The sequence below is a fragment of the Pleurodeles waltl genome, chromosome 6 (genome assembly GCF_031143425.1).
Source record: "Pleurodeles waltl isolate 20211129_DDA chromosome 6, aPleWal1.hap1.20221129, whole genome shotgun sequence".
NCBI classification, from domain to species: domain Eukaryota; kingdom Metazoa; phylum Chordata; class Amphibia; order Caudata; family Salamandridae; genus Pleurodeles; species Pleurodeles waltl.
In genome coordinates, this window is record NC_090445.1 from 52411371 (window position 1) to 52438466 (window position 27096).

At 47.6% G+C, this 27096-nt stretch overlaps 1 protein-coding gene across 1 annotated transcript in view; it reads right to left on the reverse strand.

Moving 5' to 3' along the window:
* The window catches only part of LOC138299178 (complement C4-B-like), a 541079-nt gene that overhangs the window by 329538 nt on the left and 184445 nt on the right, over nucleotides 1-27096 (reverse strand). Inside the window, exons 12-13 of the mRNA XM_069237273.1 lie at nucleotides 15059-15247; nucleotides 4945-5127 (exon numbers count right to left, since the gene is read on the reverse strand). Coding sequence (XP_069093374.1) covers nucleotides 4945-5127; nucleotides 15059-15247 — 372 coding nt within the window. The remainder of the gene's footprint in view (nucleotides 1-4944; nucleotides 5128-15058; nucleotides 15248-27096) is intronic.

The window sequence follows — 27096 nt, forward strand, 5'->3', positions numbered from 1 at the left end:
TCCTGAACCCGAGAAGCATGACTGACTTGGGGCCAACCTCGCCGGTCCGCCGGTTGCACCAGACCCTTGAGGAGCAAATGACCTGCCTTTCAGCTGCAGCCTCTAAGAAAGTGGGAGAGCTGCCAGTGCTTCGCAAATCACCAAGAAGAACTCCCTTGGAGTAAAGGAGCTGCTCCCCTGCATCTGAAGGCACCCAGAAAAGAACTGTGAGAACTAACACTGCCAGAAAATTGATGCCGGACATCACCACTGCACCCTAGCTGCCTAGCCTAAGCTGAAGTGGACCAATCATGTCAGCGTGGTCCTCAGGCCCTCCGAAGCCCACTCCGAGCTCGGCCTCTATGGACTACCATACAACATCTGCAGCCTGATTCTGCAGACCTAGCTTCACTGCAACTGCCTTTGGAGACAGAGACGTGACAATCCGCTGCACCGGGCCACCCCAGTGCCGCCCGAGGTGACCTGCTGGTGTGGCCTTGGACCTTGTTCCATACTCACCCTAAGTCCAGGAGTTTGGTCCTGTAAGTCGCTGTACTATACCTGTATGCAGTACTTGTTCTTCCTCCTTACAATAACATTAACAAATCTGGAAAATGTACTGTCTACTTTTACAAACTCCAAAAATTCATAACTCGAAAAGTACTCACCTGACTCCAGTGATTTTGGTATATAAACTTATATAAAAGTATGTGTTATTTTTATAAATTGGTGTCAGATTTCTTTATTGAGTGTGTATCTCACTTACCGTATGAGTGTGTGAATTACATGCTTAGCACTACCCTTTGATATGCCTAACTGCTCGACCACCCTACCACATAAGAGAGCATTTGGGATGTCATTTGTGCCTCTGTGATATCTTTGGGGTTTGCCTGGACTGGCTGCACAATGTACCTCATTGTGGTCCACTATATAAAGAGCCAGCTTCCTACAAGCCTGCTGCAACAGGAGATCCTCTCAAAAGGGCAGCAAGATTTGTGGAGCATTGCTCATGCTCAGGAGCTCTGATTACCAGACTCTCCATTCCCACATCCGGAGCTACAAGAATAACGTGAGCCCAGGTGTTCCTGATCTTCTTGAGAAGTCTGGGCTGGAGTGGTATCAGTGGGAAGGTGTACCGGAAGCTGGCAGTCCACTAGGTGTTGAGCCACCAGTGCGCTGGTAAGGCGAATGGGAGCACGGAAAACTGAAAGTGCTCTAGTCCCAAAAACACCAAAGGTAACACCTGTGGGCAGGCAGGAGGAACGTGGTGTGGAAATATGCATCCTGCAAGTCCAATGCTAACAACTAGTCTCCAGGGTCCAGGGCAGACAGGACCTGAGATAAGGTGAGCATCTTGAACTTCTCCTTTTTCAGGAAGAAGTTGAGAAGAAGCAGGGCTAGAAAAGGATGGAAGCCTCTGTCCTTTTTGGGCACCAGAAAGTAGCAGGAATAACAACTAAGATCTAGTTCTGATACCAGCCCACTCTCAATGGCCCTTTTGGCCAAAGGGGCCAACATTCCTAGAAATAGCAAGGAGAGATGGTCCTATGTTATCCCGTCGTGGAGGAGTTTCCAGAAAGGGGATGGAATAATCCCTCTGGATGATTTGTAAAACCCACTTGCCCAATGTTAGGAACCACCAGTTGGCCACATAATGGTGAATCCTGCTACCCCACTGTGTACCTGTGCTAACATTATGGCAAACTAAAGGGGTTTGAGGCTACCAAGGGAGTGGTGAACTGGTCCAAACTCTGGCAGTTGGCTCCACGTGGTCTGTAGGAATTGCATCCTCAGCCACAAAAAGGCTAGGAAGCCTGTTGGCCTTGGTGGCTGGGCTAGAAAGGACACAGTTGGTAGTCAATTCCATAGTCACGGAAGGGGCCAAAGGCAGACTGGGGATGGCGGGGGTATGGATAGGCCCAAGGACTTGACTTTAGTTCTGCTGTCCTGAAATCCCTCAGGTGCTGTGTCTGACTTCTCGCCAACAATGTGAGAGAAGTCAAAGGCCATGTCCAAGAGAGAAGCTTGGACATCCCCTGAAAGGCGAGTGGTTCTCAGCCTGTCGTGGCATCAAAGGGCCCCTGACGACACAATTGCTCTGTGAGTCAGTCATGTCCAGTTCACATCTGATGGGAAAGTTTGCTGCATCTCACCTGTCAGCAATTGCTTGGGTGAGTATGGCCGAGTCTCCACCAGGACCAAGGTCAGCACTTATGCAAACAAATCTGACACAGTCTGGGTGTATCGGCCCACAAGGTACAGGGTGTTCACTGAACACAGTGCTAGCCTGGCAGGAGGGAAAATCCTCTTACCAAAGATGTCCAGCCTTTTGGAGTGCCTGTGGTAGGGAGTGGTAGGGAACATGCCAGGGTATATCCTGGAATGGTGGCTTGGATCACCAAGCTCTCCAGGGGGTGATGGGTGAGGAAACTGTTATCCATAGAAGCAGGATGATGGAGACAGGCAATCGTCCAGTGAATAGGAGCCTCTGTGCAGGGCTTTGACCAGGCCGCAAGCAGGACATCTCTGCGGGCTTCATTGAATGAAAGGAGAGGTTCTGAGGGTGCGACTCCCAGCTAAAGCACATCCATCAAGATGTTCATCTTGACTGCCACTTAAGGTAACATACGGTCCAGAAACTCAGCCACCCTCTGCAGCACCATTGCAAATGCGGCTCCGTCCTCCATAGCAACGGTAAGAGGAGAGAGTGGTGGTGATGTGTCCAAATCACTGGCATCTGCCAGTTCCTCATACCAGTTAACCTCTGGTTCATCAAGGGAGTGATGGTAACCATATGGGTCCTCAGAACCCTAACATTCATCACCCTCTCCATGCTTGTCAAAAGAAAAAGCCACTGGCTCAGTTTCAAAGGGCATGGTGCCAGCCAGCACCAGAGTTGCCATTGGACAGCACCAATCCAGCTCAATGTCAGAATCGGGCATGAAGATGGGGGATGCAACGCCGGGGGCCGTCAGCAGTATCAGGAACAACAGCACTGGAGCAAGCTCTGAGGAAGGTCACCCTATTGTGGGCCGCTCCTCTACGAATCCAGGGTCAGAGATTCGTCCAGTGGAACCCTAGTGGGGCCTCTACCTAACCTGTGGAGTCCGATAGCACTCCAGATAAACCGGGCTGCCTGAATATGAGATGCATGGCCTCGTAAAACTACTTGAGTTGGTCGGTGCTCACTCCTGCTCTGGGAGATGTCGAGTAGACCCTGGCACAGACTCCAAGGTGGAGCGAGGCCCAGAGTGTCATCGTTCCAGCATCTCATCTGATGACTTGGACCACCACATGGAAGTAGAAGACTGCTTCAACTTCTTGGACTTCTTACGTTTGTGGGACTTACACGACGACTTGGAATGCGATGGTCGGGAGCAGCTCTACATGCCGTCTGAGTTCCGCGTGACAAGGATCTTGAGCATTGCGGGGTTGCCAGACTTCAGATGGCGACAAGCTTCACGAAATGTACCCACAGCTCCTTGGGTTCATGGCACAGCAGTCTTCATAGGTCTCTGGGTCAGGGTCTGGCTTCAAGCCCCATAGGTAAAGCAAATGTCGGTCTGTCACAGATATTTGCCTATGGCAGGCACCACCTGGCATAAAGCTTGATGGTTTCTTATGGAACATCCCTAGCACACCAGAAGATGGAAATATCAAAAAAGTGTTGCCAAAAAGTTGAAAAAAAGAAGTAAAAAGAAACTAGGGGTAGCTCTCTTCAGATCTGCGCTGACCAGCGCAGAAAGAAAAGAACTGATGTCAGCACACTGGGGTGGCACCTATATAGAGAACTGTGCACATTACTTCCAAAATGGATGATGGCAACCTAGAGCCGAACAATACCACCTACCAGTGCGCTGGAGTACTGCTCAAGAATTTTCAGATCCAGTCTGACACCTGGGAATATTCTAAGGTAAGGAATATGCAGAAAGAAGTCTCTATGAGATAGCTGTCCATGGTTACCAGCCAATCAAGTATCCTTTCCCTATAGAGCGCTTTCCGCTTGTCATCTCTTGCCAGTTCTCCCCATTAAATATTTAAATATTAATGAAACATTACATTTGATGAGATATTGTGCTGTAGCATTTTATTTTATTACATTATCTAGGTCAGTGGTTCCCAACCTGTGGTCCGTGGACCCCTGGGGGTCCTTGAAGCCTCCTCAGGGGGTCCGCGACTGCTTAGAAAATTAAATAATATTAACAGATTAGGACCCCAGCTTTCATTAATGACTCAGTGGGGGGTCCCCGGATTCTGGTAATGATTCAGTGGGGGTCCCCGGGTTCCAGTAATGATAAAGTGGGAGTCCACAGAAGTCAAAAGGTTGGGAACCACTGATCTAGGTTAATAAAACCATTATTAATTCATTTTAATTTTTTTTTTACATTGAAATATTTTTATTATTATTTAAGAAATTAATAAACTGTATCACTTTTCCCTGTATTTTGTTATAAGAAGATCTCTCCCACAGGCTGCAATGGTGAAAATCTCTGCCCCGGTGGTAGAGATCTCCGCCCAGGTAGTGGAGATCACTGCTTACATGTGAAAAGTATTTTGTAATAACATTATACTTATATATTCGGTTTAGATGCTTCCACCCCCTGGTTCAGTGGCTGGAGACATGTAAATATACTCATAAGTGTAAATCGACACTCGGAAATGTTGAATACCAAAAAAAATGTTGATTTACACCTAGGTGCAAGAGTAAATTTACATGCAAATAAATATGCATGTGTAAATTTGCCTTTGTGAATAGGGCCAATAAACTCTTAAATTCTTGGGGCAAGTAGATTAAGCAGTCTTCGGCTCAAATGGACTTTAATCTAATGATTTTGATTCAATTCTACACAGGGACATATAGCTTTGACTACAACATTTTTTACAAACAATGGAATGAATAGAGGTGTTTTCAAATCAATCACCCTGCAAAAGTGTCACTTCCCCAGCCCTCTCAATTGCTTTTACCCTTCCTTCACAGGAATCCTCCACATCCATCCACACCGAGTTGGCTACAATCTCTTCCCTGAGGTAGTAGTAGACGACCAGCCTGAAAGACGGGATCATTTCCCTAGTTATCGTAAACTGGATGTTGGTGAGATCTGCTTTCGCCACTCTCCTCAAGAAGAGTATCTGGCCTTTGTTCAAAGCCTGTTAAAGAGATGAAAAAGGAACAATGAACTCAACAGGAACAGGAATTTAAGAGCAGACTGTAGAGGAAGAAATAAAAGAGGAACTGAATGGGGGAAAGGAAGAAAAGAGATAAGCAACTAGAAAGAATGGGGCAAAGTGGAGGTCTAACAACATGGGGAGAAAAGAAATATGGTGTGCATCGTGGGGAGAAGTGAGGGTGAAACAAGACAGCAGTTAGAAAAAAGTGGTCTGGCAAAGAAGAAAAAAAGGAAAAGGAAATTAAAGAAGTTGGAAAATATATATCATTCTATGATTTACAAATACATGAGGAGACATAACTGATATTGAAGTCTTAATCAGTTTGGCAAGACAGTTTTAGTACGTCGGATAACTCTTCAAGATTGCCCACTAATTGGCAAAGACTACCTATTTTAACTCCTATACTTTGGGATGTTTGATGTACAATTCAATGCTTATGTGTGGTCTAATTATTAAGAAGAAAGCTTTGGGTCCATAAAAAAAAAACACTCTTTTCATCTACTATATGCAGTAGGAGCTCTGTATATTCTTACTGCACACTGGTGGCTAGCTTTGCATAATGCAATTTCTCACTTGAACACAAACCTTACAACTTCCTGACACCATTACCGTTGGTCTATTTTGAGATCTTTACCCTCAATCTCGATGTGGGTCTCTGAGTTCCAAGTCTTCTGGTTTGGGTATCCGAGTTCCAAGTTTCCGATTCAGGTCTCTAAGTTCCAGGAATATTCTTTTTCTGAATGATCTTGTGCAATGTTTCTGCCTCTGGGAACATGATAGCACATAGGCTTTTGGAACACATTTTTTGAATTAAACATTTCCTAAATATGCTAAACTTGAAATTTGGAAGCAGTCTCAATGGGTGGTGTGTTTTAATAAACTCTGACTTAGAAGGGCTACAGCTGACTTAACCCCTAAGTAAATCATCTAGCTGGAAGTGTACTTTGGATGCCTTTTCTGTTATATTAGTATTCATGTGTGGGGGCAAGGTCTATGCAGATACATATTTACTATCCTTGTTACTCATAGCAATAGATCATTAAGGCAATAGGTGATAACTGTAGTATAGGACTAAAAACAGTTCAGTTTCCTTCATCACCTGACCTGTGTTCAAGGTGAGGTATCGCCTAAAAGCGTTGGGCTCTGTGCCGCTGATGTTTTTGAATACACACGCTCTTCATCACTAAAGTGCGCGTACTGCTGCTTTTCATATTTGGAAACTGTGTAGTAATCTCTGAGATATACAGATCTCACAACGGAATCTGCGGCGCTGCACTAAGGGCCTGATCTAGATTTCGGCAGACAAGTTACTCCGTCACAATGGTGACGGATATCCCGTCCGCCGAAATATAAACCCACTAGGTAATAATGGGATTTATGCTTGGGCAGATGGGATATCCATCACCGCTGTGACAGAGTAACCCATCCACTGAAATCTAAATCAGGCCGTAAGTGGCCAAAAGATATGGTGATAACTGTCGGAAATTATGGGCCTGATTTAGGTCTTGGCGGAGGGGGATACTCTGTTACATACATGATGGATATTCCGTAAACCGCATTATGATCCCATGATATCCTATGGAGATCATAATAAGCCAGACGGGATATCCGTCATGTTTGTGACTAAGTATTCCCTCCACCAAGACCTAAATGAGGCCCCAAGTTTTATATTCTCAATGCTTTTACTCTAAGGCCTTCATTATGGGTGACCTTGTAAAAAAGTGCAGAAATACCACACAGATTAATATAAATATGAGTACTTAATTATGTCTTTCTGGCATGCACTCTGTGATGATAGTGAAAAGGAGGCAATGTCAAAACCTACTGCTTTCACTTATCTGGTCGTGTAATTTGATACTGGTCCAGGGGAATATTTGCAGAGCAACTTGTCAGGGAATTGTTAATTTTTCCTCTTTTCTTACTATGATTGTGTACAACAGCCACTTGACCTGGAAACATCTCCGTCCACATGTTGGGAGCCAGGAGAACATGTTTTGATTGGGCCGAAGTTGTATGCTTCCGAGCTGTGATCGTTTTGTTTATTTATCCAGGCACCTAAGCTCGAACTTTAAGGGACACTGGAGGGCCGGGGGGATCCAGGAATGCAATATCCCCTGGGGATTTCGGGCAAGTGGTGCGGCCTATAGACATGATAGGGTGTCATTGGCGGCCTGAGCTGGCAGCGGGGATACAGTAGGTTTTAGGTGAGTACAGTTTGTAGGACGGCCTCTTTGGCCATCACACAACCAGGGGCAGGTCAGCAAGTCAGTTTTTGTCCCGTCAGGATTAGGAGCGGGGAGAGTCTAATTACAGTCGGCATAGCTGGATTTTTTCTGTTTTGGCTTGAATAAATAGTCTGTTTCTATTTAGTGATGTTGGGTAAAAGGGTAGCGCAGACTTTAAAAGTTTGGCAAGAGGAGGGGTGGGAGGATTTATTGAAGGCGGGCGTTTTAGAGCAAACTTGGGTGGTTTGAGGAAACCCAAGAGAGATTCAGCAGATGGTGTTGCTACGGCAGTGATGACTTGTTCATTCAAAGCACGTGTAAAATCCACCAGTAAAGCATTGGGGGCGAAAACAAAACTAGCATCCACCTCTGATGAGGTACAGGAGGTGTGCATCGGCATACCTGCTCTTTCTAATCAGACTGGATTCGCATGTGGCTCTGGTAAATTCTGCTGCTGTAAGGGGCGTTCCTTCAGGGAGCGAGTCGGGGGCCGTGGTATCGACTCATTGGGGCCCCACTTCGAGAGTGGTAAGCAGCTTGGAGCAGCAGGGGTGTCCAGTGCATCGTTTGCAGATGAAGCAATGGATGATTTAAAGGAAAGGCAATTAGGCATACCCAGGCAAGTATCGGAGGATCCGATTGTCATTTTGGACTCCTGGCTTGAGGAACAGTTCAATAAGCATAGCGGGTAGTTAAATGTTAATGCAGGCCATTTCAATGGCTCTGTGGTTGCAGCAAATTTCTCTTGGGGACAAATTTCTCTTTAGTTACTCAACAGTTGTCACCCATGATCAATAAGGTGCATAGGTGGCAAGATGCAAACCGGGAAGTTACACCCTCATGGGCTGGTAGTTTTATCTTGAGGGGGCAGGAAGAGGTGTCAGGACCAGGCGGAACTGGTCTAGGTGCAGGGGTGCAGGTTGGTAAATGGGTGTGGATAGCTGGTACCTTTGGTAAGGCAGAGAAGGAACATTCTGGGACGATTGGAGAGCCCCATGGTTGTGGCATGCCAATCACGGCAAGAGGCACGGATGATTTGGCCTCTTCAAAGCTGTCCAGTGGAGTCATGGGTGGTATCCCGCCCCCGTGTAAATCGAGGGCAGTTTGTGGGCACCAGGCTGAAGGGAAGGATGGGTCCAGAGCGACCTTCCAGCTGTCGAATCAAGCTCGCCTTGCAGCTTACTTGGATGATGGCAAAATCGAAGATGGTGAGTTGCTGAGTACCAGTTCTGGAGCAAATGTGGTGCTGGATGTAATGCGAAGCATGGGTCAAGAGATTCTTTTAGAGAGGGTAGCGAATGCTTTACATTATCCGTAGCAGAAGTGGTGGGGCAGCTACTGAGGCTGGAAGAATGAATTTATCAGAAGAGATGATAAAGGCCAAGGGAAGGTGGAGATGTGCTTGTTATAAAAGTTATGTAATATTGTAGGAAGATTATTGGTTTTGCTAGTTATTGCTCATTTTTTGTTAATATCCGTGTTTTTCCCTTCTCAGGTTGTAAGCGCTGCCCTCCCTACAGTTTTATGACGGTTTGGATTGTGGGGCATACTTTCGTTCAATGGGCTGCCAAGGAAGCAGAAAAAAGAAACTATGGAAGGCAGCTAGGGCTTGAAGGTGTTATGGTGATAATTTATTGGTGGGGAAAAAGTGGGATGTGTTGGGGCGAGTTCTTGAGGTTTTGTATCTAGCCATCTGGCAGGGAGAGCTTGTCCTGATTTGCTAGTTGTACACCTTGGTGAAAATTATTTAGTGACGATACTAGGCGTTGGTTTATTGAAGATGATAAAAATGGATTTATTCCGAATTAAAGAGGCCTGAGTGGGTACCCATATTATACGGGAAGAATTCGTTCAGAGAAGAATATGGAGGGGTGTGATCAAGCCCAGTGCTATTGAGAAGCAGCATCGCAAGGTGAATAGGGAGATGGGAGGTTTATGTTTCTCCATGGTTATTTCAGTGCTGAAACATGAGGAGATTGTCCAGGAAGATGCGTATTTGTTTCGCCAGGATGGTGTCCACTTATCCCTTTTAGGGATGGAATACTATCTGATGGAATTGCGGCTGTTTGTGGTTCAATTGTTGGGTGAAAAGTTGTGGCATTTAAAAATGGCTGTTGGGACAGAGCACTTTAGGTGGGGTGGGGCAGGAAAACACCTCCGGGTTCTCTTGGGTGGTGGTGCACATTGTGACCGGGCTGCTCCCTTCTCTCTATCTTTGCAGAATTTTGTGCATGCTATAGTTTCTATTTACTGTTCTGAAATTACCATCCGCCATCTTGAAATTGTAACTTCATAATAAAGTATAACAATAACATAAAAAGGCTGCCTTTGGTCTGCATGAGAATGGATGCACATGCCTGGGATGTAAACTTGGAATGCTTTTCCTGGATCGCAAAAAACATTCCAAGATGACTATGGGGGTCATTTTGACCCTGGCGGTACATGACCGCCAGGGCTAAAATGACGGAAGCACCGCCAACAGGCTGGCGGTGCTTCCTCGTACATTACGACCGCGGCGGAAGCGGGCCGGCGGTATTCAGCCACATTTACCCCAGCGGTTTTAATCCGCCAGGGCCGCCCAGGGGATTACGAGTCCCCGACCGCCAGCCTTTTTCTGGCGGTTTGAACCGCCAGGAAAAGGCTGGTGATACGGGGAGTTGTGGGGCCCCTGGGGCCCCTGCACTGCCCATGCCACTTGCATGGGCAGTGCAGGGGCCCCCTGACAGGGCCCCATGCGGCTTTTTACTGTCTGCTATGCAGACAGTGAAAAGCGCGACGGGTGCAACTGCACCCGTCGCACTGCCGCAACACCGCCGGCTCCATTTGAAGCCGGCTCCTGTGTTGCGGCCTACATCCCTGCTGGGCCGGCGGGAGGAAACTTGGTTTCCGCCCGCCGGACCAGCGGGGATGTCAAAATGGGCACTGGCGGCCGCCCGGCGGTTACAACTTGGCGGGCGGCGTTTGCCGCCCGCCAATGTTGTAATGAGGCCCTAAGTTTTTACATGTGTGCTGACGCACCACCAACCGCCTTGGAATGGTCTTTGCCATGCATGTGTGTGCCTGCTGATGTACCAGCTGCAATTTAGGATCAACTATTTTTATACTTTGCAATAGCGCTGCACCCGGTTATTAAGGGGCACAATGGATTGTCTTTGCCAATGTTTGTTTTATGTTTCTGGCTGGCCACAAATTGCATGTTGTGTGTCCCTTGCATTATCTTTTCCCACTGCATTATTGCTGCCCTTGTGTGAATGTTTCACAACTGTGGTGCCTTCCAGGAGGACGGTCCGTGACTGTGATGCACAATAATAATATTGGTGCTTTGATATATTAAGGGATGATCTGGAATGCTATATGTCAAGAAGAGAAAGCGAAAGTTTGTAGCTCTCTGATTTAACTTGGAGGACAGCTGTTTCTGGTGCTAGCTGCTTACTGCAACCTAACTTCAATTGTCTCTTCAAACGACTTACTTTAGGAATAGACTTCGACATTTTTTGATAGATTTCTAACTTTGAATTGTGATTTGTTTTCTGTGATGTTTTCTAGATCTCACTTTTTGGATCAGATCTACATCACCAGACCTTTGTGCTACAGGTCTATTTTCTTCAAAAGAAAAGTTGAAGTTGAGAGGAAGTGTTCTTCCCCAACAACAGACAGACGTGATGGTGCCTTCAAGAGCACTTCACAAGGCACAGTCGTAGTATATTATTTTTCACTGGGGAAGCTGTTCTCTTTTCTGTCTTACCCAACCCTTTTCCTGCTGATACTGCCCTTCTCGCGCTCAAGATGTTATTTTTGAATTGGCAAGCATAAAGAATGTGAAGTGTCCTTTGAGGCAATTTCGACACGTTCTTTTCACACCAGCACATTCCTGCTTTAGTTTGCTGCTTTTAGACTAATTTCAGAACTCTGACATTATTCACAGGATTTTTGGATACATGCTTTGATTGGTGTCTGTAGTTTTCTACCATGCATCAAATACATTCCTCCAACCTCTATTTGGCTATCCACTTACCTTGCAGACCTGGACCTCTACTCACCAATTTGTTGTCTGTATCTTATATTTGTTTTCAATCTTCAGTTTCTCACATCAGAACTGTGCCTTGATCTTGGATCCTCAGATTCCAGCCCTATCCTGGCTTTCTTTCCACTCCTGCCTTGCACATTATTCACTTCCATCTGTCTGTACATTTGTTGCTCATCCTAGTTTCATGACATATCTATTCCTGCAGGAGTCCTTGTGTCTGGGCTTCCTTTAATGTTATTACTTCAAGTCAGTGCTGTACCTACAGGACAAGAAAGCTCAGCAGCTGTCCCTGCAGTTACTCTGGGATAGTTATTTTGATTCAAAGATGTCCAAAAGCTCCACTATTATTGCCCCACTTGGGAAGCGATCCACGGACATTGCTAAAGCATTTAGTACCTGTACCATACTAAACAGAATTATAGCCCTCTTTAACCACCACCCTGATGAATTAACTTAACAACTAATATGCTACTAAAGGCTTTGCTATCTGCCCGCCTATGGATAAAGAAGAGATCTGAGAACCTTTTGTATAGTGCACTAATCACCCAAGAGGGTATCCAGGTGCTTGGGCAGATGTGTAGGTGTTTGCTCCCTGAGGTGCTTATACAAAGAATCAGGTGAGGAGGAGGCTCTGATGTGTTGAAGGAGGCTGTTCTGTCTTGGGTGCGATGTAGGAGAATGAGCAACCTCCAGTTTTGCTTTTGCCGATGCGGGGAGTGTGTGCGAGTGACAGCATAGATGCCTGGTGGGTTGATGAAAGTGTATGCAGCTGTTCAGGGTATCCTGGTCCTGTGTTATGTGGGGCTGTGTGTGTGCATGAGAAATCTGAATTGGCTGCGCTTGTGAGTTGGGAGCCAGTGAAGCTTCCTGAACTGCGGTGTGATGGGGGCGCAGCATGGGAGGTCGAGTATGAGTATTGCAGCAATGTTCTCGATGGTCTGGAGTCCGTGTAGGAATTGTTTGGAGATTCTGGCATAAAGAGAGTGTTGCCGTAGTCCTGTCTGCTGATGATGAGTGCTTGCATTATGGTCCGTCTGGTGTTCTCAGGCAAGCATTTGTAGGTCTTTTGCAGCATGCATAGGATATATAAGCAGGAGGTGCACACTGCTTTGACTTGAGCCATCTTGTTGAGCTTGTCGTCTAGAATGATCCCTAGATTTCTTGCATGGTCTGTGGGTGTAGGTGTTTATCCTAGCTCCGATGGCCATCAGGTGGAGTTCCATGGGGAGGTCTTGTTACCAAGTATCAGTGCTTCCGTCTTGTCTGAGATGAGCTTCAGTTAGCATCCAGTCTGCTACCATGAACATGCAGTTGGTGAAGTTGGTTCTGGTGGTGGTTGTCTTGTCCATCAGGGAGAGGATGATTTGGGTGTCATCGATGTAGATGACGGTAATGTCTTGTGATCAGATGATCTTGGTGAGTGGTGTTGTGTATGTTAAACAGGGTGGGGCTGAGGGACAACCTCTGTGGGACTCCGCATATCAGTTTCTTGGTCTCTGATGTGAAGGATGGCAGGCTGACCCTTTGACTTCTTCTCGTGTGGACGGAAAAGATCCATTTGAGAGCAGATCTTGTATGCCCATTCCACAAAGTCTTCTAATGAAGTGTTGTGGGGGACAGTGTTGAAGGCCATGGAGAGGTGAAGCAGAATGAGGGCCACTGTTTCTCCTGAGTCCAGGATGACTCAGTATGTCATCAGTGGCCACAATGAGTTCTGTTGCAGTGCTCTGGTTCTTTCTAAATCCTGATAGTGTTGTCAAGCAGATGGAGACATTAAAGTTAGGTTGTTAGTTGCTTATTGATGGCCTTCTCACTCAATTAGGCTGGATAGGGGAGTAGGGAGATAGGTCTTAAGTTGCTCAGTTGATTCAGGTTGGCCTTGGGCTTCGTGAAGAGCATGTTGATTTCTGCAACTTTCCATTCATCTGGTAAAGTGGCGGATGTGATGGAGGTGTTGATTATGTGGGTCAGGATGATGCTGATTGGTGATGTTCCCAGGTTTTAGATGTGGTAGGGGCATGGGTCCATTGGGGCCTATGAGTGGATGATTGCCTTTGTGTCATTTCTGGTGAGGGTTGTCCATTCAGTCAGTGGCCATATTGGTTGGTGGTGGGTCGGTTAGTGATGAGTTCTCTGGGGTTGGGTTGGTGTGCAAAGTTACTATAAATGTTTGTCATTTTGTTGTGGAAGAAGTTGGATAGGTTATCGCAAAGGTGTTGAGCGACAGCGATATTGTTGACAACGGCTGAGGGCGAGGTGAAATGATTGAGAAGATCTGCTTGCAGCTGTTGGAGCTTCCTTCGATGCGGTCCACTAGTACTTTTTTCTTGGTATCCCTAATTTCCTGGTAATAGCATCTGAGTGCAGCCTTGTAGATAGTTCTGTTGTGGTGTCGTGGCTGGCTCCCCATTTCCTTTCCAGCTGTTTACAGTGTTATCTGGTGCCTCAGAGGTCTTCTGTGTACCAGTTGGCCTGTTTTTTTTTTCTACTATGCTTGCTGGGATTGATAAAAGCGAGGGAGTTTGCACAGTTCTTGATCCAGATGTTGAAGTTGTTGATGTCCTTGTCGAGGTTGTCTGTGGTGGTAGGTTGGTCCATGCTGAGGGTGCTGAGCCATTCTGCTTCTGTGATTTTGTCCCAGCTGTGTCTTGGAATGCTGCATTTGATGAGGGTGTTGACTTGAGTTGTATTGGTTTGGAAGTGGATGATGGAGTGGTAGCTCCATGTGAGTGGTGTGGTGGAGCTTTATTTGATGCTGTTGCTTGTGATGAACATGGGGTCCAGTGTGTGTCCTGCGGTGTGTGTTGGTTCAGGGACAAGCTGGGTGAGTCCCATGTTGTTCAAGCTTTCAAGGAGTGCTGTGGAGTAGGGGTCATTTGGTCTTCCAGTTAAAAGTTGAGGTCACTGGGGAGAATGTAGGCTCTGGAGTCAGTGGTGAGTGGTGCAACAATGTTGGTGATGAGGATGGAAAAGATGGCTAATGGTCTGGGTGGTCAGTAGGCGAGGGTTCTGCTCAGGGTGAAGTTTTCAGAGATTTGCAGCTTGAAGTGCAGGTGTGCCATGAATGGGGTGAATTTTTCTATTATTGTTGTGCATTTGATGTATTCCTTGTAGAGGATAATGAGTCCTCCTTGTGGCTTGTGAAAGCGGTCCTGTTGAGCGATCTTGTAGTCCACTAGGACAGCCGTGCAATGTCGGGAGCCAATGAGGGGTTGAACCAGGTCTCTGTGATGAAGGATGCTGGGTGCATTGCTGCTCTACAGATCCCATTTTTCAGTTGTTTTTGTTCAGTGGTCGTGTGTTGTGAAGCATGTGTGCAAGTGAGTGTTGACGTGTGGGTTTGTTGTGGCATAGGTGTTGGTGCTTGTGTGACATGTGTGTTGGGAAGGCGTGTTGAGGCCATTGTTAGTATTTGCTTGGGGGATGTGGGAGGGTGGCTGATGGAGAATTGGCAGTGGCAGACCTCCCATGTTCTGATGTCTGTCTTAACTTTATTTCTCTATCCCATTTGATGCCATAGCCCCAGTCACCCTCTTATACAAGACTGCAAAAAATGTGCATGCTTTAGTATTGTTCTCGTCTGCCATAGACTACCTTCAACACCATCTTCCAGAAAGAAATGATAGTAGCATCAAGATGCTCCCAGGTCTAGGCTTACCATAAAATACAGGAAGTTGATTGTTTCAGGCTTGGCCGTAACAGCCTTCAAGTTAAAGGACACCAGCGACCCAGGATTCACCGGCATGCTTGTACGTGCCTGAATGTGGAGGTAACTCTGGCTGGAAGATTGGTACGCACTGACAGTCACCTTGCTGGACTCTGAGTTTTCTCCCACACCGACCGTTGCCTAAAGAGAGCATGGGGGGGTGGAGGAAGAAACAATATGAGAAAAGTTGTGTCAAAAGAAGAAGGTCAAGGTCATAGGATAGTGTGGTTTCACAGAGACCTACGGGACACATGCCTTACTGAATTATGTCAGTAGAGGGAGTTGTGGTTCATCAAGCCTGTCCATCTAGAGATCAGAGTGATAGAGCTAGCAAGTGAATGCTTGTGACTGCGCAAACGAGGGAACGTGATTAAATGCATGTGTGAGCAAGTGAGTAAGCCAGTGAGTGTGAGTGAATACGTGACTGAGTGAGCAAACAACTGAGTGTGAGTCAGTGTGGGTGAGAAAATAACCCAGTGAGTAAGTGATAAGTGAGTGAGCAATTAAGTGTGTTTGCAACAGCGATTGTGGATGAGTTTGAGTGAGAATGTGACTGAATCAGTGAGCAAGTGGAAGAGTGAGTGACTTGGCAAGTGTTACAGCCCCATTTTCTATATAATGGTAAGCACTTCACATTGGATACGAAGAGAGCGAGAGAGAGAAAACAAGAGAAGAGGTAAACAAGCTATGGAGATTGGTTATTAATGCAAAAACAACACTATAAAGGCCCGTTTGGACATTGTTCTGGACAGTTAGGTTAGGAGTGATGAGGTCGGCCTGCTGTTGAAGTAGCTGTTTCCAAGCATGCTACATCAGTTCACCATGCCCCCTCACTACAAGCCAAACATACAAAAAAGATCATTTTCTCACTTTCAACACGCAACCCCTGCAAACTCTGCTACGGCAAGTGGCTTGAATACAGCAGGGCACCACCTTGATTACTATTTAGCACTTATATTTATACTCCATTTGGGCCAAATGTGCATCATTTTTTTAACGCAAATTCGGCGCAAAACTAACTCCATATTTATATTTTGACGTTAGACCCGTCTAACGTCAAAATATTTGAGTTTGCACCATTTTCTAGATGCGTGAACCTACTTTGCATCAATGAGATGCAAGGGAGGCATTCCCATCTAAAAAATGGTGCTAACCCCATAGCCCCATATTTATCCCCCGTGCTAAAATGACGCACGAGTGGGAGGAGGGGCTAAACAATGGTGCAAAGCTTGCTTTGCACCATTATTTAACGTCTGGGTCAGACCAGATGTTAGGGGACCTGTGGACCCATTTCCATGGTTAAACACCATGGAACGGGTCCACAGTTTCCCTCCTCAAGCCCCAGGAACACCCCCAGCCACACCAGAGGGACACCGGAGGATGGGGACCCCAACTCAGGTAAGTGGGGTAAGTATAGGTAAGTTTTTTTTTTTTAAATAAAGTGCCATCGGGGCCCCCTGAATGGCACAGGGTGCAAAGGCCATGCCCAGGGGACACTGGTCCCCTGAGCTGGCCACTGAGGTGGTGGACATGACTCCTGTCTCTTCTAAGACAGGAGTCAAGTGGTATGGATGGTTTTGCATCAGAAAATGACGCTAGGCTGGTTAGAGGCATTTATTTTACGCTAGCCCACCCTTTGCACGAGCTTACGGCATTCCATAAATTTGGTGCCCGGCTGACGAAAGCCGGCTGTTAGAAATGGGTTTTTTGGTTGGCAGTCAGGTTACCCTCTTTCCAAGCAAGAACCCTCACTCTAGTCAGGGTAAGTCACACACAATCCAAAATTAGCCTGTGCCCACCCTCTGGTAGCTTGGCACGAGCAGTCAGGCTTAACTTAGAAGGCAATGTGTAAAGTATTTGTGCAATAAATCATACAATACCACCATATAGCACCACAAAAATACACCACACAGTGTTTAGAAAAATATATAATATTTATCAGGATAATTGTAGGTCAAAACGAATAAAGTTGCAATGTGAATTTGTAGAGATATTACTGAAAAGTGATATAAAGTGTCTTAAGTCTTTAAAAAGCAAACAAAGTCTCTTTCAAGCACAAAGTACCTGGTTTGGAGTGGAAAATCTCCTCAGAGGGCCACAGAAGCAGAGATACGTGAAAAAAAGGTGTGTGCGTCGATTTCTCCCCAGCACACACGGACTTGCGTCGTTATTTTCCACGCGGGGAAGTCGTGCGTTGTTTTCCGGCGCGCGGACAGTCTCTTTCTGTGGATCGCGGGGATTACTAGATGTCCCGAGTCTGTGCGTGGATTCTCCTGCTTGTTTTCCGGCTGCGCGTCGATTTCTCCTTGGAAGTCGGGCGGCGTTGTCCTTGCGAGGCCATGCGACGAAGTTCCGGTCGTTACGAAGGCATCGCGTCGATCAGCGTCGGTGTGCAGCGTTTTTCTCGCTGCGGAACAAGCTGTGCGTCGAAAATTTAGGCGCACGAAGCGTCCAAGTGAAAAAGAGAAGTCTTTTTGGTCCTGAGACTTCAGGGAACAGGAGGCAAGCTCTATCCAAGCCCTTGGAGAGCACTTTTACAGCCAGACAAGAGTTCAGCAAGGCAGCAGGCCAACAGCAAGGCAGCAGTCCTTCGTAGAAAAGCAGACAGGTGAGTCCTTTGAGCAGCCAGGCAGTTCAGCAAGGCAGCAGGCCAACAGCAAGGCAGAAGTCCCTTGTAGAAAAGCAGACAGGTGAGTCCTTTGAGCAGCCAGGCAGTTCTTCTTGGCAGGATGTAGTTTCTGGTTCAGGTTTCTTCTCCAGCAAGTGTCTGATGAGGCAGGGTAGAGGCCCTGTTTTATACCCAAATGTGCCTTTGAAGTGGGGGAGACTTCAAAGAGTGGCTAAGAAGTGCACCAGGTCCCCTTTCAGTTCAATCCTGTCTGCCAGGGTCCCAGTAGGGGGTGTGGCAGTCCTTTGTGTGAGAGCAGGCCCTCCACCCTCCCAGCCCAGGAAGACCCATTCAAAATGCAGATGTATGCAAGTGAGGCTGAGTACCCTGTGTTTGGGGTGTGTCTGAGTGAATGCACAAGGAGCTGTCAACTAAGCCCAGCCAGACGTGGATTGTAAGGCACAGAAAGATTTAAGTGCAAAGAAATGCTCACTTTCTAAAAGTGGCATTTCTAGAATAGTAATATTAAATCCAACTTCACCAGTCAGCAGGACTTGATATTACCATTCTGGCCATACTAAATATGACCTTCCTACTCCTTTCAGATCAGCAGCTACCACTCCAATACTGTATGAGGGCAGCCCCAATGTTAGCCTATGAAGGGAGCAGGCCTCGCAGTAGTGCAAAAACGAATTTAGGAGTTTTACACTACGAGGACATGTAAACTACACAGGTACATGTCCTACCTTTCACCCACACAGCACCCTGCTCTAGGGGTTACCTAGGGCACACATTAGAGGTGACTTATATGTGGAGAAAGGGGAGGTTTAGGCTTGGCAAGTACTTTTAAATGCCAAGTTGAGGTGACAGTGAAACTGCACCCACAGGCCTTGCAATGGCAGGCCTGAGACAAGGTAAAGGGGCTACTTAAGTGGGTGGCACAACCAGTGCTGCAGGCCCACTAGTATAATTTAATCTACAGGCCCTAGGCACATATAGTGCACATTACTAGGGACTTATAAGTAAATTAAATAGTCCAATCGAACGAGTTACTTACCGAAGGTAAGTAACTCGTTCTTCTGATGGATACAACTACCTGTGGATTCCTCACCTAATGAATAGAGTCCCAAAGCAGTACCACTCCCGGTGGTGGGTGCCGAAATGGTCAAACCAAGAAATCCTGCAGCACTGACCGTGCAAAATGGCCGTCCCTTCTGACCTCAGAGTCCAAACAGTAATGTTTCTCAAAAGTGTGAAGGGACGACCAAGTTGCGGCCTTGCAGATGTCGACCACAGGAACACCCCTGGCCAAGGCCGAAGTGGCCGACTTAGCTCTGGTGGAATGAGCTCTAATGCCATCAGGAGGATCCTTCTTTGCCAGAGTAACAGATTTTAATGCAAAGAACAACCCACCTGGAGAGTGTTCTCTTGTGGACTGCCTTTCCTCTCCTCTTGCCCACGTATCCGATGAACAGCTGATCCTCCAGCCTGAAGTCCTTCGTTCTATCAATGTAGAAGCTTAACGCCCTCTTTGGGTCCAATCGATGTAGTCTCTCTTCCTTCTTTGAAGGATGAGGCGGAGGATAGAACGTGGACAAAGTAATTGTCTGGGCCAAATGGAAGGGTGAAACAACCTTCGGGAGGAAAGCAGCCTTGGTCCTCAACACCACCTTATCCCCATAAAAAGTTGTATAAGGGGGTTTTACCGATAAGGCCTGCAACTCACTCACTCTCCTTGCAGATGTTATAGCCACCAGGAAGACTGTTTTAATAACCAAATACCTTAAGGGGCAAGAATGCATAGGCTCAAAAGGGGACCCCATAAGGAAAGTGAGGACCAAGGACAAATCCCATTGATGCATAACAAATGTTTTTGGAGGATATTTATTTAGAAGACCTTTCAGGAATCTGAGAACAATAGAGGATTTAAATAACGATGGTTGATCTGGAAGACAAATGAAGGCTGACAAAGCCGACAAATAACCCTTAATGGTAGCCACTGCACAACCCTTCTGCGCTAGAGACAGAGCAAAAGACAAAACGTCCGACAGATGAGCATGTAAGGGATCAATCTGTCTCTCCCCACACCACATAACAAATTTAGACCACCTATTAGCATAGATAGATTTAGTGGAGTGTCGCCTGGCCGCTAATATAACATCCACTACATCAGGCGGGAGAGAGAAGGAACTCAGGTTGCCCCGTTCAATCTCCAGGCATGTAGGTGTAGACTCTGGAGGTTGGGGTGTAAAACCTGCCCCTGCGACTGCGAGAGGAGGTCTGCCCTGAGAGGGAGACGGAGCGGAGGGCACAGTGAGAGTTGGAGAAGGTCGGAGTACCACACCCTCCTTGGCCAATCCGGAGCTATTAAGATGACTTGGGCCCGGTCTTGGCGAATCTTCCTCAACACTCGAGGAATCAAGGGTATGGGGGGAAACGCGTAAAGCAACTGGTCGCACCAGGTTATCAGAAACGCGTCCCCCAATGCTCCCTGCACCGGATACTGGAGGCTGCAGAATAACGGACAATGCGCGTTCTCCCGAGTGGCAAACAGATCTATCCGAGGAAACCCCCACATCTGGAAGATTAAACGGACTTGATCTGGATGGAGACGCCACTCGTGGTCGGCCGAGAATTGGCGACTGAGACTGGTGGTCGGCCAAGAATTGGCGACTGAGACTGTCCGCACGTACATTCAAGACCCCGGCCAAATGATTTGCTACCAAGCAAATCTGATGGTCCTTTGCCCAGGACCATAATCGAAGAGCTTCTCTGCAGAGAAGGTACGACCCTACTCCTCCCTGTTTGTTTATGTACCACATCGTGGTAGTATTGTCCGTCAGGACCTGTACCGACTGACCACGAAGGGAAGGGAGGAAGGCCTTGAGAGCCAGACGTACAGCCCGTAACTCTAACAGATTGATATGAAACATCTGTTCCTCGGGAGACCAAAGTCCTTTGATCTCCTGATCCCCCAGATGAGCTCCCCACCCTAGAGTGGAAGCATCCGTTATGACCGTGGCGACTGGTGGCGACTGCGCGAACGGCTTTCCTTGTGAAAGATTGTTGCTCGCAATCCACCACTTCTAAGTCCACAGCAGCATCTCTGGAGATCTTGACCGCACCTTCTAGATCTCCCTTGTGTTGAGACCACTGCCTTCGGAGGCACCACTGAAGAGCCCTCATGTGCCAGCGAGCATGCGTGACCAACAGTATGCAGGAGGCAAACAGACCGAGCAGACGAAGGACCTTGAGGACTGGAACTACCGCTCCATTTCGAAACATTGGAACCAATTCCTGAATATCTTGAACCCGCTGAGGCGGAGGAAAGGCTCGATTCAATGTTGTATCCAGTACTGCCCCTATGAACAGGAGGCGCTGAGAGGGCTCCAGGTGAGATTTGGGCACATTCACCGAAAAGCCCAGGTCGAACAACAACTGAGTTGTTGACTGCAGATGATACAACACAAGCTCCGGGGACTTGGCTTTGATCAACCAGTCGTCCAAGTAAGGGAATACTGCTATCCCCTTCCTTCTGAGCTCTGCCGCAACCACTGACATCACCTTCGTGAAGACTCGAGGTGCTGAAGTAAGACCAAACGGAAGGACCGCAAACTGATAGTGCTGCGACCCTACCACAAACCGGAGATACTTCCTGTGTGACTTGAGTATCGGAATATGAAAATAAGCATCCTGCAAGTCGACAGACACCATCCAATCTTCTTTGTTCAACGCCAAAAGCACTTGTGCTAGGGTCAGCATCTTGAACTTTTCCTGATTGAGGAACCAATTCAAGATCCTCAGATCCAGGATCGGTCTCAACCGACCATCTTTCTTGGGAATCAGGAAGTACCTTGAGTAACAACCTCAACCCCTTTCCTGCTCTGGAACCAACTCCACCGCGCCCTTTGAAAGGAGGACTTGAACCTCCTGTTCTAGCAACAGGAGGTGTTCTTCTGAACAATAAGATGGGCGGGGCGGGAGGGGGGGCGGAAACTCCCGAAAGGGAAGGGTGTAGCCTTTTTCCACAATACTGATAACCCAAGTGTCCGTTGTAATAGTCTCCCACTTGTGGAGAAAATGCCGTAATCTTCCCCCTACAGGAGAGGAGTGAGTGGGAAATGGTGGAAGCCTAAGGCTGCTTTCCCTGCTGCACCCCTCCAGAGGACGAGGAAGAGGCAGAGTGCTGTTGAGAGGCTCCTTTGGTGCGGGCCCTACCTCTCCCTCTAAATCATATATAGGGGTGAGAAGAGGCTGGTTGCTGGAACCTCCCCCGAAAGGAAGAGGAGGAAGAGCCACGCCCAAATCCACGAAACCTCCTGAAAAACCTGGAAGAGGCAGAGGAAGAAGGAGCTTGCAGCCCTAACGATTTGGCTGTGGCCCTGCTCTCTAAATCGCTCCAAGGCCGAATCTGCCTTTGCTCCAAACAGTTTGTCCCCATCAAACAGGAGGTCTAATAGGGTTGACTGTACGTCCGCAGAAAACCCTGAATTACGGAGCCAGGCCTGTCTCCTTGCCACCACAGCCGTGCCCATCGCCCTAGCCACCGAGTCGGTCGTGTCCAGCCCAGACTGGATAATCTGGGTTGCGGCAGCCTGGGCGTCTGAGACAACATCCAAGAGTCCCTGGGGAAGCTCCGTAAAAGAAGATGAAATATCATCCATAAGAGCATGGATATATCTCCCCAGAATGCAAGTTGCGTTGGTGGCCTTCAACGCCAAACTGCAAGAAGAAAATATTTTCTTGGTTTGCGCATCCAGTTTTTTGGAGTCCCTGTCTCCTGGTACCGTCGGGAACGATCTAGGCGCTGATTTTGATGATCAGGAGGCTTGCACCACCAAGCTCTCCGGCGTAGGGTGTCTTGAAAGAAAACCAGGGTCAAATGGTGCAGCCCGATATCTTCTGGCCACAGCCCTATGAACTACAGAGGAAGATACAGGCTTCTTCCACACCTCCAACACCGGATCAAGCAAAGCCTCATTAAACGGCAAGAGAGGCTCCGCTGCAGCAGAGGCCGGATGCAGCACCTCCGTCAATAAATTCTGCTTCGCCTCTGCCACCGTCAAAGGCAGGTCCAGAAAGTTAGCGCCTTCCTCACCACCGCGTGAAAGGTAGCAGCCTCCTCCGTATACTCCCCTGGAGATGAAAGGTCCCACTCAGGGGAAGTATCCAGCCCACTGGCCGTATCCAGATCATGCAGTCCATCACCAGAGTCCTCAACCTCTCCTTCCTCCAGGACTCGCTGGTACTCCTGCTCTTCCAAAAGACGGAGAGCACGCCTCCTTGAATGTAGTCTCTGCTCAATACGCGGAGTCGACATGGCCTCTGCCGAAGTCGAAGATCGGCGCCGATCTCCAGAAGCATCCGACGCCGCATCCGGCGCCACAGGCAGCTTCGGCGCCGATGAAGGAGCAGGACAAAGAGATCTTGGAGCCGATGGACCCACCGGAGTCACAGGACGAAATCCCGACGTCGAAGGGATGGAAACCTCCGGAGCCAATCCCTCTGAAGCCACCGGAGCGGCCACCGAGCCCACATTCCCAAAAGGGAGAAAGGGCATAAAGGGTGCCGGCCGAAGAGGCGCAGGATCACCCAATGCTAAGGCCAAAGGCCCCGAAGGATCAGCCGGAGCACCTCCTGGAGCCATCTGCTGAAAGATGGTATACATCGCATTCAGAAATGCGGTACTATCGGCTCCAGGGGTGGGAAAAGCCGGATACTGAGGTGCCTGGATCGAAGGCGACCCCGACGCCGGCCTCGACGTCTGCGACGCCGGAGACATCACAAGAGGCTGCATCACCTCAACCACAGACGCTTGTCCAGGCGAAGTCGGTGACGCCGGAGAGGGCAACGGCGTCGATGGATGCGGCGTGACCGTGGGACTGACCTCCCAAGTCCTCCGACGCCGAGCCGAAGGCGACCTCGAACGAGTCTCCTTGCTGGGATGACGCCGTGAATCTCTACGGCGTCGGGAGTCTCGATGACGCCGATGAGACCTTGGCGAGGAAGACTTTTTGTGATGTTTTTCCTTTCTCTTCGACTTCGCCAGGAATAGTTTAGCCTCACGTTCTTTGAGGGCCTTCGGATTCATGTGCTGACATGAATCGCAAGTCACGACGTCGTGGTCGGAGCTCAAACACCAGAGACAGTCGGAGTGAGGATCTGTAACGGACATCTTGCCCCCACACTCTCGACAGGGCTTGAAACCCGACTTTCTCTGAGACATTGTTACCGCAGAGAAGAACTACGCAGCAGAAAACACACTGTAACTACTAAAGTAACAGTAGCTCCCTCGAAGATAACCGTTTCGAATGCACGGAAAAAAGGGAACTGACGTCGGCACGTCGGCGAGGACCTCTTATTGCCTGTATGACGTCAGACGGCGTCGCGTGGACTAGAGTGACGTCCTCGTCGACGTGCAGAGACTAGGAAGAAGATTTCCGTCGAATGCTGGCGCCATGGGAGTATTCATTAGGTGAGGAATCCACAGGTAGTTGTATCCATCAGAAAGGTATGATCCAAGGTTACCATGTTTAAAGGGGAGAGCATATGCACTTTAGCACTGGTTAGCAGTGATAAAGTGCGCAGAGTCTAAAAGCCAGCAAAAACAGTGTCCAAAAAGTGGAGGGAGGCAGGCAAAAAGTTAGGGGTGACCACCGTAAGGCTGTCAGGTCCAACACCGGCGCTATACATTTTGACGCAAAACTGCATTTGCGCAGTTTTGCATCAAAAAGTATAAATATGGGCCCCAATGTGAAACCCTATTATTTAGGCACTCCATATGCCTTTCTCTGCTCTGCTTCCTGCCATACTGCTGTGCTCCTTAATTTCTCCACATAGCAACTAAATGCTCAGACTTTCCTTGCACCCATCACTTCCTCTTTCAGCTGTCTACAGGAGTTCTAGTGTCAACATGTCCCTTCTCTCTGTCCCTCTGGCCGGGGTCATCATGACATATACTGTGATCCTTGTCAACCCCTCTTATATTCTGCTTCCAGTCCCAAATCCCACATGACAATGCCATTGATTTCCATCCAGACTTGCGACATGTAACATATTTTGTACTATGGGTTATTTGTGTTAAAAACCATGTTACATTATATTGCTAATGTGTGATTTTTTCCTTTTACAAACATTTCTTTATATAATAGATTTCTGTAGGAGTTGTATGAGAAACAAGTCTTCTTAGCTGTTACTCTACAGTAGACGTTTATGACTCTCACCACATCAGTGCTTAATTTGCTAAATTAAAATACATAAGTGCCAAGTCCTGCGTTAGGAGGCCACTGCAACTTTCACCAACCATTGTCCTGCCAGTACTGCCAATGACTGTACCAACACAACCACTAACCATTAAACTCCCACAAGTGTGACAGTTCAGACTATTCAAGGTCCCCAAAGCTGGAGGAATGGCTTTGGTGGCAGGTATTAGTCATTTTAAATGTATGTTGAATTAATAAACAACTGTTGTTGTCCTCATTTCTAAAGTAGACAATCAGCGCTATTATGTGGCCGACTATCTTAAGTGCCGGTATTAATAATTAAGTGCTGGTGTCTAACACCGAAAACCACTGGCTCAAATTCAGCACTGCACCAAATTTTTCCCTGCACATCTTAAGGACACATGCATTTTTAGATATTTTGTATCTAGGGTAAGATCATGAGAACAGAGAAACCTCTCTTCATACATTTTATTCTTGTGAGAACATCAAAATGACACTCTTTTTTAGGTAACAAGCTGAAAGGAATATCTTCATACTAGGAGACTTTGCTGGTATGACTGAATGGCTCATGAGTGCAGTACATATCTCTTTATGGCAGACCACAAGGCAGGATTTCTGTTTGGCTCTATGAACAATTCCTGATATATGCTTGTTGTTACTTTTCTAATGTTCATCTGTGCTAATGCCATAATCATAGCAGTATTTTTAGCAATATATTCTTCAATAAAATGCTGTATATTAAATGATTGTAGAAGCACAATTGTGTACCCTGATCCTGGATGGATGACAAAGGGATCCATGTGAAAATACCTTGATGATTCTTTGGTAGTTCTATTTACATGTCTCCATATAGTGTAACTGTTATACTGAAAAATCGTTCACCATTTGATAGAAAGCCGAAAGTTGGTACAGCCATTCATCTTTGTAATAGTAATCATATAAGAGCAGGACTCCCAGGTGGATCTTGCCAATGACATCATATAGTCCGATTGAAATCCAAGATGGCCGACAAATATCGCAAAATCATTTTAAATCTTCCGATTTGTATCAAATTTGGCACAAATATCCATGTGTACACGTCAGGGCATTTCATGTGCATGCCCATGTTGGATCTTGACTGTGACATCATAAATATAAATCAAAATGGCCATCAAAATCATGTAGAAAACGTCAAGCCTGTTATAAATTCGGTGTAAATATTCATACTTATTGATATGTATCAGCATTTATTAATATGTATTATATATTAATAGGTACCTTTTATTTTGTTTTCTCCTTCAAAATGTGTTCTGTAATGCCTGAAAATCAGTAGAATGTCCAAAAAATACCTTATTGCAACAAGGACAACCAGTGGTCAAGCTGTCCAGCACGATGATGTTGCTGCAACAAATTGGTCCATCTGTGTTCTTTGTCAGGAAAGCACTTCAGAAAGGCTTATTAGCCCAGAAAAAGCACACACAAATATTATGAGTCTGGATATAGGGGGTCATTCTGACCCTGGCGGTCCATGACCGCCATGGCGGAGGGCGGCGGAAGCACCGCCAACAGGCTGGCGGTGCTTCCTGGGCTATTCTGACCGCGGCGGTAAAGCCGCGGTCAGAAAAGGGGAACCAGCGGTTTCCCGCCGGTTTTCCCCTGGCCCAGGGAATCCGCCATGGCGGCGCTGCTTGCAGCACCGCCATGGGGATTCTGACCCCCTTCCCGCCAGCCTGTTTCTGGCGGTGTCCACCGCCAGAACCAGGATGGCGGGAACGGGTGCCGTGGGGCCCCTGGGGGCCACTGCACTGCCCATGCCACTGGCATGGGCAGTGCAGGGGCCCCCTAACAGGGCCCCACAAAGATTTTCACTGTCTGCTTTGCAGACAGTGAAAATCGCGACGGGTGCCACTGCACCCGTCGCACCCCTGCAACTCCACCGGCTCCATTCGGAGCCGGCTTCCTCGTTGCAGGGGCTTTCCCGCTGGGCCGGCGGGCGGCCTTTTGGCGGTCGCCCGCCGGCCCAGTGGGAAAGTTGGAATGACCGCTGCGGTCTTTTGACCGCGGTGTGGCCATTCGGCGGTAACCGCATGGCGGGCGGCGACCGCCGCCCGCCGCGTTCAGAATGACCGCCATAGTGTTTTTTACCATGACCTAAAGAAATTTAAAGAAATTAAATGCAT